Source organism: Toxorhynchites rutilus, chromosome 3, assembly GCF_029784135.1.
Source record: "Toxorhynchites rutilus septentrionalis strain SRP chromosome 3, ASM2978413v1, whole genome shotgun sequence".
Lineage (NCBI taxonomy): Eukaryota > Metazoa > Arthropoda > Insecta > Diptera > Culicidae > Toxorhynchites > Toxorhynchites rutilus.
In genome coordinates, this window is record NC_073746.1 from 239713890 (window position 1) to 239727338 (window position 13449).

The following is a 13449-nucleotide window of genomic DNA, read 5'->3' on the forward strand; positions in this document are numbered from 1 at the left end:
TAGATATGGATTTACTATTCATACCTATGTTCAAATCAGAGTATAACTAACGTTTTATGATTAATCATTCTTATTACAATAAACTACGAATTATAATCCTGAGCTGAATTTTGGATGATAAATGCGCAATTCCCAAAAATGCTGGGATCTATTAGGATTTCTATTAAAGGCCTGAAAAAGGGCTGTCCTTTGCAAATAAAATGATTTTGATACTTACATAAATCTATTGGTAAACAAAATTATATCGTTCGGAATGAAACTAGTTTATCTGTTATACTTTTCATTGAACTACTGCGCAACCAAAACAATTAACTATGAAAAACCATCTGAATAGGTCCAGTAGTTCAGAAGTTATGAATTTCTGAAAAAAAAGTCATGTTTGGAATGAAGGGGCAAACATTATTTTCCTATATTTATATTTAGGTACCCTTAAATTAAATTCATTTGGAAAATCCTATCCGATTTGAATGAGAAAAGAGATATCCATTCCCGGGTGACGGGGCGTGTTAAGCGACAAGTTATCAAACCACATTCAGTAGATCCAGTATACTCTGGTGGAAAAAAGACATTTTATTTTTATTTCTCCAAAATATGATTGGACAATATCAACACTTCGATTATTTAACCTGTAAGTATATTACATTTTCTGAATGATTTTCCACAACTTTCAGATCGAAACAGTGATGGAACAAAATTGTATTTCGTAAATTGCGTAGATCCAAAACAAATGTATCGTTCGGTCATATTTCAAAAATGTGACATGTCATTCAAATCTCACACTCCGTTCGAACTTCGAACCAAAGTCCACCATAAAATTTAGAGAAATAATTAAGTTGAAAGATAATCGTAACAATAAAATAACATCAAAAATGTCGATTATACCCCAAAATTAATTTTATTTCGAAATAGACTCGATCACTGTCTCAACTCAACCTTTCTTTTTTCTGGTATAAAGATTCAATGAAAATCGGTTTGTTATAGTATTTTTTTTTTCGTTCAAATCAAATACATGTACACTATAAACGATTCTAAATTCATAAGGAAAAATGAATAGTTAGTAAATAGCATTATTAAACATCAATATTCAGGTAACGAGACAGTAGAACAAATGTACAACATAAACTTTGCAATGATATGCGGATTCCGAATTCATGCTGCCCCCTCTGTTTGGACACACAGAATGGTGGATGTGTTACATTTCTGCCGAACTTCACCTTTGAAGCCTATAATTGCATTGTGAAACTACGTCAGACAGTTTGGTCTGGCAGGCAATAGAGCAAAACGAATGCATTTTCTTCAGCTGTTTATTTTTGCTTGAGTGCAAAATCCTTTTAACGCTTGAGTCAATTTACTGCTTCTTTGGCACTCCTGTGTTACGAATGTTTTTTTCCACAGGTTTCGACGGTGTGACAATTTATTGCCTCGGTTTTCTTGCAAATTGGTATTTTGATTTATATGCTATGGTAGCAATGACAATAGAATTGTGCAAGTGAGTCCATTCGCGCAGGTTTGCATTGAATCTAAGAAATCCTTATCCCGCATAAATCATTCAGCTGTCTAGGGGAGATAGGTGCAACGAGCCAACGACCATTTGGATTTTTTGGAAGCCCGAAAAAAAAAATAAATGTGAAATTTCTGGTCAATCCTGACCGCTATTGACAACATTCTACTATGCAAATTTTCCAATTACAATATGCTTGCTGAAAATTATAAAAAGAAATTCCATTTCCATTCCATTCCCGTATTGCTAAAAAAAAAAATTATTTGGTCGTAATAATAAATACGCTTTGTTATACAGTAACTAACGTACGGAATGTTTACATTTGACTTTTGGTAAACTAATCAACGTGAGTACGTAGTTGTTAAGAAGCAAGGTAACTAAATCGTAAATTGTAAACAGAACTTAACCGCAAAAAAGCTGTCCAAATCCCGTGCTCAGCTCTCGATTGCATCCTCGAATCAGATTAGGGGCCTATTATACCTTTCTCCCATATACTCACTAAACCATTCTTGATGCAATTTTTTTCAGTAACTGCGGAGAATGCATATAATTGGTTGTTATGTGTTAGCATAATCTCTTGCATTCATCGGCGAAACCTAACGTGAGGATATAAACTTAATCTTCGATATGTAGGAAGTACCGACCATATCAATAAAACGATCTTCAACATTATACAGTGGCGTGTGTCGATTCGTATCTGCCGCACTCGGTGGTCTTTTTTGCCCACGTACAATTTATTGATTGCAATGTTGCAAACTAGGTGTGCGAGTAGGGTAGCCAAGATATATTAGCTTTTCTGTTGAATGTGACAGAGATGCTTTACACGAAACACGACGACGTGAGACAGTTATGTCAGAATTGCTCAAATCAGATCAGCCAGTTGAAGATCTGGTTTCGACAAACACAAAAAAAAACATGTTGCATTCCGCATTTTAACTCCAACACTTATCAATAAGAGTTCGATACCTATCTGGTGGACGGTGAGACGTCAAATGGTATTTTTCTGCTGTAAGATTGTGACCAGTTGATAATTCGTGGGATGGTTTTTGTCGTGGTGGGAGATTTTTTTAATGAGCGGAGAGCATTACTGATATGGTTCTGTTGCACTGAATGCTGCGTTCGTAGAAATCCGATGGTGGAAGAATTCTGTGTTTACGCAGTATTCAAGTTTCCGAATGAGGTTTTTTTAAATTCCTTTTGAAGGGTTGTTGGGAAATTGAATTCCTAGCAGTGGTAGTACGACGGTTCGATATGATCTCGTCGAAGCCAAAACCATTCTTTCAAGGCAAATTTCAAACTCTCACGTGTGGGACAGTTGTTTATCAATAGATGGTTCTAACAGTAAGTACTGTATACTTTGTGTCACAAATGGAATTACAGGCTGCTGTATTGGGAATCTGCATGTGCATAATTATAGTTGAAAAGTTGTATTAGATAGCTGATATTAGATTCAAGAAGATATAATCAATTTATGACAATCTGACAATTTTCTTCCTAAATCCACCTCGCAGGTGTAATTTTACCACACGATCACGTTGGAGGCCCACTAGACGCTTAATCGATAAGGACTTGGAATTACTTTCTCTATACACAGGAGAAGCGCATCCTCTGAAAATTTAGAAGTTTGGTACAGTACTCGTTCGCTAACTGAGCTGGAAACTCAATTAAAAAACTGGACTACAAAATTCAAAAAAACAAAAATAACGAATTCACCAAAACAGCAAAGGTAGAACTTCACATTGAGTATGATACCAATTATCTATACCAGGGGTGGCCAAAGCGTAGACCGCGGGCGTCTTGGCGTCACGTAACTGATATTCGTCATGCCCAGTCATTCCTAAAATTATTATCCTAAAATAAAACAAATCATCACAGGTCGTGCGAGGTCAACTCATTCAACAATACATGAAATTCAATGCTACATGTATGTATTGGGCTCTTGATTTTTTTATAATCTTTTGTAATTAACCTACTCAGAACGAATTATTCAATAACTACAGTAATATGATTTCGATGCAGGAATGCCATATATGTAGAGATGTATGCTAATATCCGTTTTAAACATATTCAGATTTTTGTTTTCAGTTGAACACATACTCAAGTAGTAACAAAAATAAATGAAAGTATCGTTGGATCCAAATGGATATCTTGCAGAGCCTGTTTTTTTCTGTCATCGAGTTGTGGAAGGCCGATATATAAAAATTAATTATTCAATACAACAGCCTTTTATTTTTCCGAGATCGAGTTCGGAGACGAAAACAGCCACAACTGTATCAGTGGCTTACATTTTATCAAGATATAAAAAGCCTTCTGAAGACGGTGAAACATAAAAAAAATTATTGCAGCAGAAGAATTGTTGTTTGAAAATATTAACAATGAATCTGAAATATTAGGTTAATGAAAGAAATGTCGCTGTAAAGAAACACAATTATGCGTGGAACAGAAGCTATGAGTGAAAATTAGAAAGAGATCCTGAAAGAAAATATTAGTGATTATCCTTACAGTTCGACGAATCTATCGATGCCACTGATGTTTAACGTTTAAATTACGTTAAAATAACCTTTAACGTTACGTACGAGGAGCATTCAGAAACAACTTTCAGTAAAATCGCAAAAAAATCGAAAAATGCATTTATTCAAAAAATTCAATTACAGGCTTCCAAAGTAGTTCCCTTCCGATAAAATACACGGTTCCCAGCGAGTTTTCCATTTTTGGGAGGTCTGATAGAAGAAGTTTTCTCCGAGCTTCTTGCAAGCCGCCTCCGATGATTTTTGGACATTAAAATTTGATGCGGGGTGATTTGGACCGTCTGTGTGTTTCATCAAAACACATACTTATGTTTATGTAAAATATTTTGGGATAATGTTACAATTAGTAACTGTGTTCTGGGATCGATACCAGGTGTCTTGGCCAGCTTCCAGACCAGAAGAATTGGATTGAGACTATCTCGAATTCTGCATGGATCATTTCACTGTAGTTCGAGCATTTTCAAACACTTTCGATGCTTGGTCAAAGAAAATCCGTTCTTGATGGCCTGCGTTGCTCTTTCAAGCTCCTTCTTCTTCCAACGTTGTCTGCCCATCCTCTTTTTGTAATTCAGTGGCATCTGGAATCAATTAGACCAAAGAAAAACCTCAAATCTGTAGGGCCAATTCACCCCACAGAAACGTGTCCATGTCACCCCACACAACCTGCAAAAATTAAAATGCAATTAATTTCATTTATTGTTATCAAACTTACAGTTTCGCGGCATCAAATTGTTCCTCTTCTGTAGACGAACAGAACATTACTGCACAATATACGAAAAGATTGTTTAATCAGCGGGAAAAACCTTAAAACCACGATCCGAAAATTCACATTTTTTGACAATCAAAGTGCTTGCTGTGTTCATGCTACCATTTCCTTCCACCGGTCGAATTTTAGCAAAGTTTTTTTACGTTAGTTACATACGGTTCATCAATAAAAGGAGATGACATTATAAAAAATCCAAGTTGAGCCGTACATTTTGAGATAAAGGGGTGGTCGAAATCACTCATCCCGTGTTACCCTACTAATCCGCCATAAACGAGTGTAGGTAAAATACTAACAGTTGTTATGGAAACAAAAAACCAAGCTCTACACGCTTCCGATGTCATTTCAACCGTAACCAGTGTTGCCTCTTTAAAAAAAATTGTAAGGAGTTGTGTCTAGGACACGACCGCATAATTTCGACGTAGAACTACGCAATTATATTATGCAATCCACTTGTTTACCACTTCGAATGTTTTTTTAGAATGCATGGACATTTTTGTAATAGATTATGTGCTTCGTTACAAATAAATTTGATGAACTCCTTTTACGTTTGACATGATGCCCGGGACACCAAAATATGTGAACGGAAGAATTGTCAAACGATCAAACGGTTCTCAAACTGCGAAAGTTCATTCACCTCTAGTATCGGAAATGACAATTTTCCCTGGCTTCTCACTTTAAAAGTACGTTTTAGGGAAATATATTCCGGTCTGCACAACGACAAGCGAGTGCAAAAGTACTCAACACTAGAGACGTCGGTTAATCGTTCGATTAATTCAAATAATCGGATATCTGCAATTTTATCCGAGTAATTTTGTATCGAATAATGAAAAATCAAAATATGAATACATCGAATAATTATCACAGTAATCGCGATTAATGAAAATGGAAACAATTTTTTTTTTAAAATACAGTGCAAAATTTAAAATTTGATTGTCGAAATTCATCGATTATGCTAAACCACTTACGGTTGAAGCATAAAAATAATTCCCTGATGGTGGAGGAGACTGGGGAGAAGAATTCAGCGTCTGCAGGAGTAAATAGCGGAATAGAAGGATGTGATCTAATCTCCCGTACTAAAGTGGTAGTATTCAAATTCAGAGTGCCAAGGAAAATACTAGTGGTCAATGATTCTACAAAAATACTTCCTTTGAACTAGTAGTTATAGGGACCAAGTAGAAATTTTCAAATAAATCTGCTATTTCAACAACATTCGAAGAACAGGTAGTTTTGAACACAAAAAAATGTATGTTGGTGCAATTAAAATATTTTGCATCATTTGCATGATGTGCTCTTTTTTCAATCGCTCGCAAAAAATCACGAAATGGTAAATTTATCAATCTACTGAATTACCATTCAAAAACTACTATTCTGCATATTCTGCTTAATTTTTTTTTATTATAAATGTCTGTTCATCTCGATTACAAGAAATAAATATTCGCTCGATTAATCGAATTCTGAAAGACAATTTTTCGAATGAATCGATTATTTGGCCCCACGATTAATCGATAATCGAATAAACGAAAAATTTAGACATCTCTACTTAACAACAAAAAATACCCCCGACTTGCATGTATATTTGCAGGTACATTAATTTTGAAGTTCGTGTTAGGGAAACACAATTCAGTGGGCAAAAAATACCCCCGACTTACATCTTTTTACAAAGCGGATTCCTCCAGGCACATTGATTTAGAAGTCTGTGTTAGGGAAACACAGCTTGGTGGAAACAAAAATATCCCCGACTTGCATGTATATTCGCAGATGATGATGATGATGTTGAATTAAAGAGGCTTTAAACTTTTCAGTTCATTCGCAGAACGTATTTCCTCAGGTACATCGATTTTGAAGTCTGTGTTGGGGAAACCGTAAATCGGGCCAATCAAAACTTGACAGTTAAGGCGTTTAAATAACGCTTGAAATTTTACAGTTTTTCAATTGTTCATCTCATGGAAAATAATATTTTATTAATTGCGATAGACGCGTATTTCCTATCAATTGATGCAAACATTTTTCCGATCGGTTAAGAAATGTTAGAGTTATAAGCATTCGAAATATGGGTAGGATTAGCACACCAATCCGCAGAATAAATTTATGGGAAAAAGGTTCTTCCAGTTTTTCTGAATTGAAACCGTTTAGAGATTAGCGAATTGTAATGTATAGCATATCAAACAAATCTTAGAGAATTTCCGATTCGATTGGTATGCAAATCATGAGAATTCGTTCACAGTGAAAGTAGTTATTAATGTTAACTTTATTTCATAAAAACGTGACCTGTATTCTGATTTGGCACCCTTCCTGAAAGACGTAGTTCTACGTCAAAAAATCACTGACAGTTGTTTCTGAATGCTTCTTGTAGAAGCAGTGTCCCGAGACGCAGATTTAGAACATTACTAGAGGATTATGAATCAGAGATCCGGAGAATTACTATTACATCACATGGTCAGGTGGCTGAGCCGTACAAAGTCTCTTTAGAAAATCTTGGATCTTTTGCCAGAAATAAAATAATTCATGGCAGCTGTCAATAAATCATATTCGATCCAATCAAAAAGTGCTCTATTATTTGGCGAATACTCAAGGATACGGAAGAAGAAGTTCCACGTAAATCGAAGCTCTCTGACCGGGATAAGCGGAAAATAGCCAGAACAGGTTCGAATAGCTCACAATCGCATGTGTAAATGAAGCAATATTTCAACTACTTAACTGCTCGGATGACTATTCATCAAATTTTGGTAAAAAATCCTCACATAAAGAGGACTTAAAAGGTTAAAACTCCTCATCTTACACCATCTAACCTCGGAAGACGTCTGAGTTTTGTCAAAGCTCACATGAACCGGCAGTGGGACATGGTATGTTGTAAAATGTTTCCAAAAGAATACATCTTGCTATAAACCTTAACGAAGAGTTCTTCAAGGTATAGTTTATTTTCACTGACGAAAACAAGTTTAATTTGGATGGTCCTGATGGTTTCAACGGGTACTGGTGTGATTTACGGAAGAAAGAACAGTATTTTTCAACCAGGAATTTTAGTGGAGGCTCGTGCATGGGGTGGGATTATGCGCAACCGCTTTTCCCTGCGCTCAAAATAGCTTTCACATCATTCAAGGAATACACACATTTTCTGTAATCCTCTCTCCTACTCGGTTTTTGCTCGGATATCGTCACAAAAAAATCACATACCAGCAAAACATTGCTTCTATTCATACCAGCAAGGAAACCAAGCAATGGATGAGGGACCAAAAACCTATTTTTTTGGACTGGCCGTCTCGCTCTCCAGAGTTGAATCCTGTTGAAAATCTTAGAGGGATCCTTGTACGCAGAATCTATACTGAGGGGAAACGGTACACCACGATTAAAGAGCTCAAGGTCGCAATTCCGGAAACATGGAAAAAATATCGAGAAATCTGTTCAGCAGAATTTGGTAAATAGCATTCCAACACTATTTTTCAAGGTTATTAGTCTAAATGGCAAGGTTACCAATTATTGACATGTAACTCAACCTATCGTTTGGAATTTTTCATTATTATTATTATTATTATGTTTGATTTATTTCGGCCGGCTTTAACCTATTAGGTCATTCGCCGTCTGGAAATTATCATATTTAGGCACAATAAATAAACAAACAACTCTTTTGAACGGAATTGACGTTAAATATACTTTATTCTAAGCAGTATACAATGTATGAATGTATCTTGTTGAAATTCTAACTGTTTGTGTTGCAACGAAATAGAATCAGGATGGCCTTATTGTTGGACAGAGTGTATGAAAGGAGAGGGAACTCCCAAAACTCTGAAAAAATAGGAAAATTCGGAAAATAAATTGCCACATGATCTACAATCACATCGCAATAATCGTTTTTAGTCCATTTGATTTTTGCGCTAACGAAATTGATCTTTGTTCATAAATAAATATGAATTTTTAGGTGAAAAAACGCACTCCTACATCTTTTTATAATATAAATTAAAATGAATCGCCAAATGAGTTGGTAAGCGCAAAACTCGAGAAAGGAATAGTTCGATTTGAGGAGTTTTCATTTTATTATAGTTTCTGTATCAAACATGTATTCCATGTTACAAAGGAACATGGTATTTGCAAGTGATTGAAAAATATGGTTGACGAGAGTGTCTGAAAATAATTTTATAATAACGGGTATTTCATTAGGGACGCTACAAAAGTAGACCGATAGGGAAAGCTAACGACACCCTAAGCTAACGTTGGGCACCTCTTTGTCTACATCCTTACAAGATCAAATTGACGCAAGAACTGAAGTCGCTTGATCATCAGGAGCATCGTCTGTTCGTGCATTAGTCTGAGCAACAACTTGAAAATGATCTGAATTTTTATCGAAAAATCATTTTCAGCGATGAGGCTCATTTCTGGCTGAATGGCTTATTGTCGAATTAGCAAAATATGCGTTATTGGTCAGGCAGCAATCCACACGTACGGTCGTTCGTCATTGTATAAAAGTCATTTTTAAAATGAATCGAGAATATTAGATCTATTTTTTTCCTTACTTATATGATGTTGATCGTCCCGCATTTATCCTATGTACAAATTCATTTTTTCTCTGAACCACAGACGACATCTGGAAGGTACACCGCAAGGTCCTGAACCCAACTTTCAACACTCGCATCCTGAACAGCTTCATACCAATTTTCAACGACTGTGTGGCGAAAATGATCCGAAGCATGAAGGAACATGCGGAACCGGGCAAGGCCCTCAACATCCTGGAGTACACATCCCCCTGCACATTGGGAATGATTTGTCGTACCTCTCTGGGTGGCAAGGTTCTGGAACGTGAAGGTACGGCCGAGTTCATTGAAGGGCTGGAAATGTAAGTGAAAACGACGAGTAGAAAATGCGCTCTCGCTGATACGCTTTTGTATTGCAGCATTCTCCGAAATGTGGGTCTGCGTATGTTCAACGCCAACCTGTATCCGGAATGGGTGTATCGATTCACCCGTTTCTATCGCTGGGAGATGGATGCCCGGAAAATTTGCTACGCTTTCACAGATAAGGTGAGTATTTAGTAATAGGAAAGTTCAGTTGACTGAAATGGTTATGTCGAATAGATCATACAAGAAAAACAGGAAGAATTCGCCAAATTGAGACAACAATTGGACTCGAATAACAATATGAAAGAACCTAACAACAACTGCGAGGAAGACGATGACGGCTTGTCCTATAAAAAGCCGCAAATCTTCATCGATCAGTTGATGTCAATTCCACTACCTGATGGAAGACTTTTTTCGAATGCCGAAATTACGGATCATATTTATACGATGATCGCCGCTGTAAGTTTTATTTCCCGCATAGGACATCATGCACATGACCTATTTTTCGTATATACAGGGAAACGAAACGTCCGCTACACAAGCTGCCCACATTGCTCTGCTGATAGCAATGCATCCAGAGGTACAGGAGCGAGCGGTAGCCGAGATAAAGGAAGTTATGCCCACGCCGGACATCGAACATAGCCACGAAGTGCTGAAGCAACTGGTCTACCTGGAACGAGTAGTCAAGGAAGCACAGCGACTCTGCCCGGTAGCCGCCGTGTTCGGAAGAAAGACACTGTCCGACTTGCAGCTGGATGAATTCGTGATTCCGAAGGGTAATTTCTTCATTCTGAACGTGTACGCACTTCATCGGCGGAAAGAGTTCTGGGGAGACAACGCCGAAGCGTTCGATCCGGATCGTTTCTTGCCCGAGGAGTGCAAAAAGCGACATCCCTTTGCCTACTTACCGTTTAGCGGAGGAGCGAGAAGTTGTATCGGTAAGTACACAGTTTTCTAACTATTCATTTGGAATTGAATTCGAGCGATATGTTTTCCCCCAACAGGTAGTCGATATGCTATGATGAGTCTGAAAACAATAATATCGGAAATGCTGCGCAATTTCAAACTGTCCACTGACATTAAGTATCAGGATATGAAGTTCAAGTTTAAAGTGTCTATGCACTTAGCGTTTGAGCACAAAATCTACTTGGAGCCTCGAAATCTTTACGAATAATTTTGTTTGTTTGCTTTCTGTTTCTAGATAATGCACAAAGCTTTCTACGACCTCAAAAGTAATCGACCAAATACATCACTTACTTGTAACGATTCTTTGGAGGAAGAGCAACTCTTCACGAAGAAACTACATCCATTAGCATTAGCTCAGCACACATTAAAGCAAAAAAAAATAATTTAGAATGGCTCATTCGTTAGTTTTCTTGGATACTTCGACTTCCTGGACAAACACATACACACACGATAGTTAATTTGAACTTTCCATGTTAACCGATAACAATAAAGAAATAAAAATGTGTATATTGTTTTTCCCGTTCGTTATTTGCTATGAAAGGCCATTAAATTAATTACCGTTCTACCCAGCTGGCCAGGTTGCGTGAGCACAAAGTAAGTGCTGAGGCGTAAGACGGCTGCAAAATGGTAAATTTTTCGCACATCACCGTATCTGCACGCAACTAAAAGCCCGCTTAGCCCGCTGGGTTTTGGATGACTTAAGACAAGTAATTAAGCCATACTCTGGTTTTGGTTACATGTACGTTAACTGCTTGCAATCTCGATTACATGTACGTTTCAGCCGCCTGTCCAGCCGCTGTGACACCATAAGGGTAAGTAAGGCGAGCGGGAAGTGAGTAAGCGTACATTGTATCTTTCGGGAGACTGAGCAAAATTCTTTCTTGCCCTTCTGAGGGATGAGAAAATTTTCAGGTTTGTCAAATGCTGATCGTACACAAAGCACGATGCGTTAAACTATAATAAAACGCCAAAAAAATATTGTTCATTTTCATTCTCAAACATTTTACTATAAATTTTTGTTTCTTTCAATAGAAAACAAAATTGTAAAAAATCAAAACATAACTTTCTTCTGGGTTATTAAAAAAGGGTACACAATCATTTTGTTTTCCTGGCTGGTGCGTATATTAAAGGATTAGTTGTTTACTATCAATATATCAGTGGTTTAATGTGTCGGAGAAGAATGTGTGGTCAAGTTTAAACGCCAAAACATACGACGGCAGACATTGTAAATCAAATCAATTTAGGAATCGAATTGAACGATTAACAACTTCCTCGGGATTCATTACAATATCGAGGGAATTATTAGTTATCACTTCATCTTCATCATCTCTTATGTAGAACGTTTGGAAAAACTTCGTGAATGAAATATTTTGTATAAGTTTTGTATTCATAATTTTTTTTGGTAATGTGATAAATGGTGTGGGCAATCCCAATTTTACCATTTCCAATATTCAACTGTTGTTTTTGAAATGTGTCGCATTTATTCCTGACTGTGCATTCATATTGGTCAATAATAGTGTATTTAAAGTCATTAACTCGGCGCAGAATAATGAACAGTTATCATTTAGCCACCCGCTGGAAGTGAATACTGTGAAATAAACTCCTAAGCTGGTAGAACCTCTTTATTAAGACCAATCCGTATATAATTCCAGATGGCCCTTGTATTTATTATTCAATGTTTCTCGAAAAACGGGGGAAACTCTCGCTGAATTTCCGCCTTCCTTCGCTTGCTTAGCTATAGACCTGTCAATCTTGAGTGCTTTAAATCTCATTTCTGTGGTCCCAATCGGAAGATAGGAGAAATTTGTAGAAAAGAACACTCAAGCGACTTTGTGACGCAAATGACGTTTGTGTTATAGTTTTTTTGTATCCTGACCAAGTCTTCTGATTTGCGTCTCAGTATTATCATTCGAATTGCGATTTAAGCCTTTGCAAGAATAGCTAGGGGTAGTGGGGGCAAATTGGTCATGGGGGGCAAAGTGGTCACCTGCTTTTTTGGTAGTATAACTATTGACTATAGATGCCGTATTGATAATCACCTTATGTTTGAAGAATTTAATGATTTTTGAGTCACCCTGTACTTCAGTAGAGCTGTCGCATGTCAAAATACAAATAAAAACAGAAATTACTTTCTAGATTGCCATTCGGCCGTAGCTCTGTGCGCATGGTATCTAAGGAATTTCTCGTGAAATATAGTTTATTTAATCTGATGTATTGGACAAATCATCAGTTTGGACGACTGTTCACATATTCTAGTAGAGGTTAACAGATATTTTGTTTAATCTCAGCGATTAATTAGCATAGAAATTATTTTGATGTTTGGGGGCAAAGTGGTCATAGGTGAATAACAACTTACAATGTTCTGTTTACTAAAGCTGATTCACATTCTGCTTTTGAAGAAGATCTTTTTGTGGCTTTGACCCTTGATGAATATGCCACTCCAACTAAACCAAAACTCATTATGCGGAACGTTATGTGTTTTTTACTACGTTTTTGTATAAAAGAGAAAGTTTAAATTGGGACTTTAGGTGAATACGCCAAGCTTAGTTCATACATGTAGCTACTATATCAAAAATGATTTGAACAAATTTGGACGAAAAAAACGCATAAATCTATCCCATTTAGCTTGATATGTGCGGGTGACAACTTTGCCCCCATTAGGTGACCACTTTACCTCCAAGCAAAAAAAAAGTTCGATTTTTCACCTTTTTTCTAATGATGAAAAGGGTACTATTTTGAATTTTTATAGTAAAAGCCGTTTGCTATCTTGAAGAACAATAAGTTGAACTATAATATTCTTCGAGAAACGGGAATTGAAGCGGTATGTGGGCGCTGGAAATAGGCAATATGCCTTAGGGT

General features: G+C 36.8%; 1 protein-coding gene across 1 annotated transcript in view; it reads left to right on the forward strand.

Moving 5' to 3' along the window:
- LOC129774058 (uncharacterized) overlaps positions 1-11067 on the forward strand; it is a 78874-nt gene extending 67807 nt beyond the window's left edge. The window contains exons 11-15 of the mRNA XM_055777755.1: positions 9368-9623; positions 9681-9807; positions 9862-10083; positions 10142-10562; positions 10629-11067. Of these exons, the coding sequence (XP_055633730.1) occupies positions 9368-9623; positions 9681-9807; positions 9862-10083; positions 10142-10562; positions 10629-10798 (1196 nt within the window). The 3' untranslated portion in view covers positions 10799-11067. The remainder of the gene's footprint in view (positions 1-9367; positions 9624-9680; positions 9808-9861; positions 10084-10141; positions 10563-10628) is intronic.
- The last annotated feature ends 2382 nt before the right edge of the window (positions 11068-13449 follow it).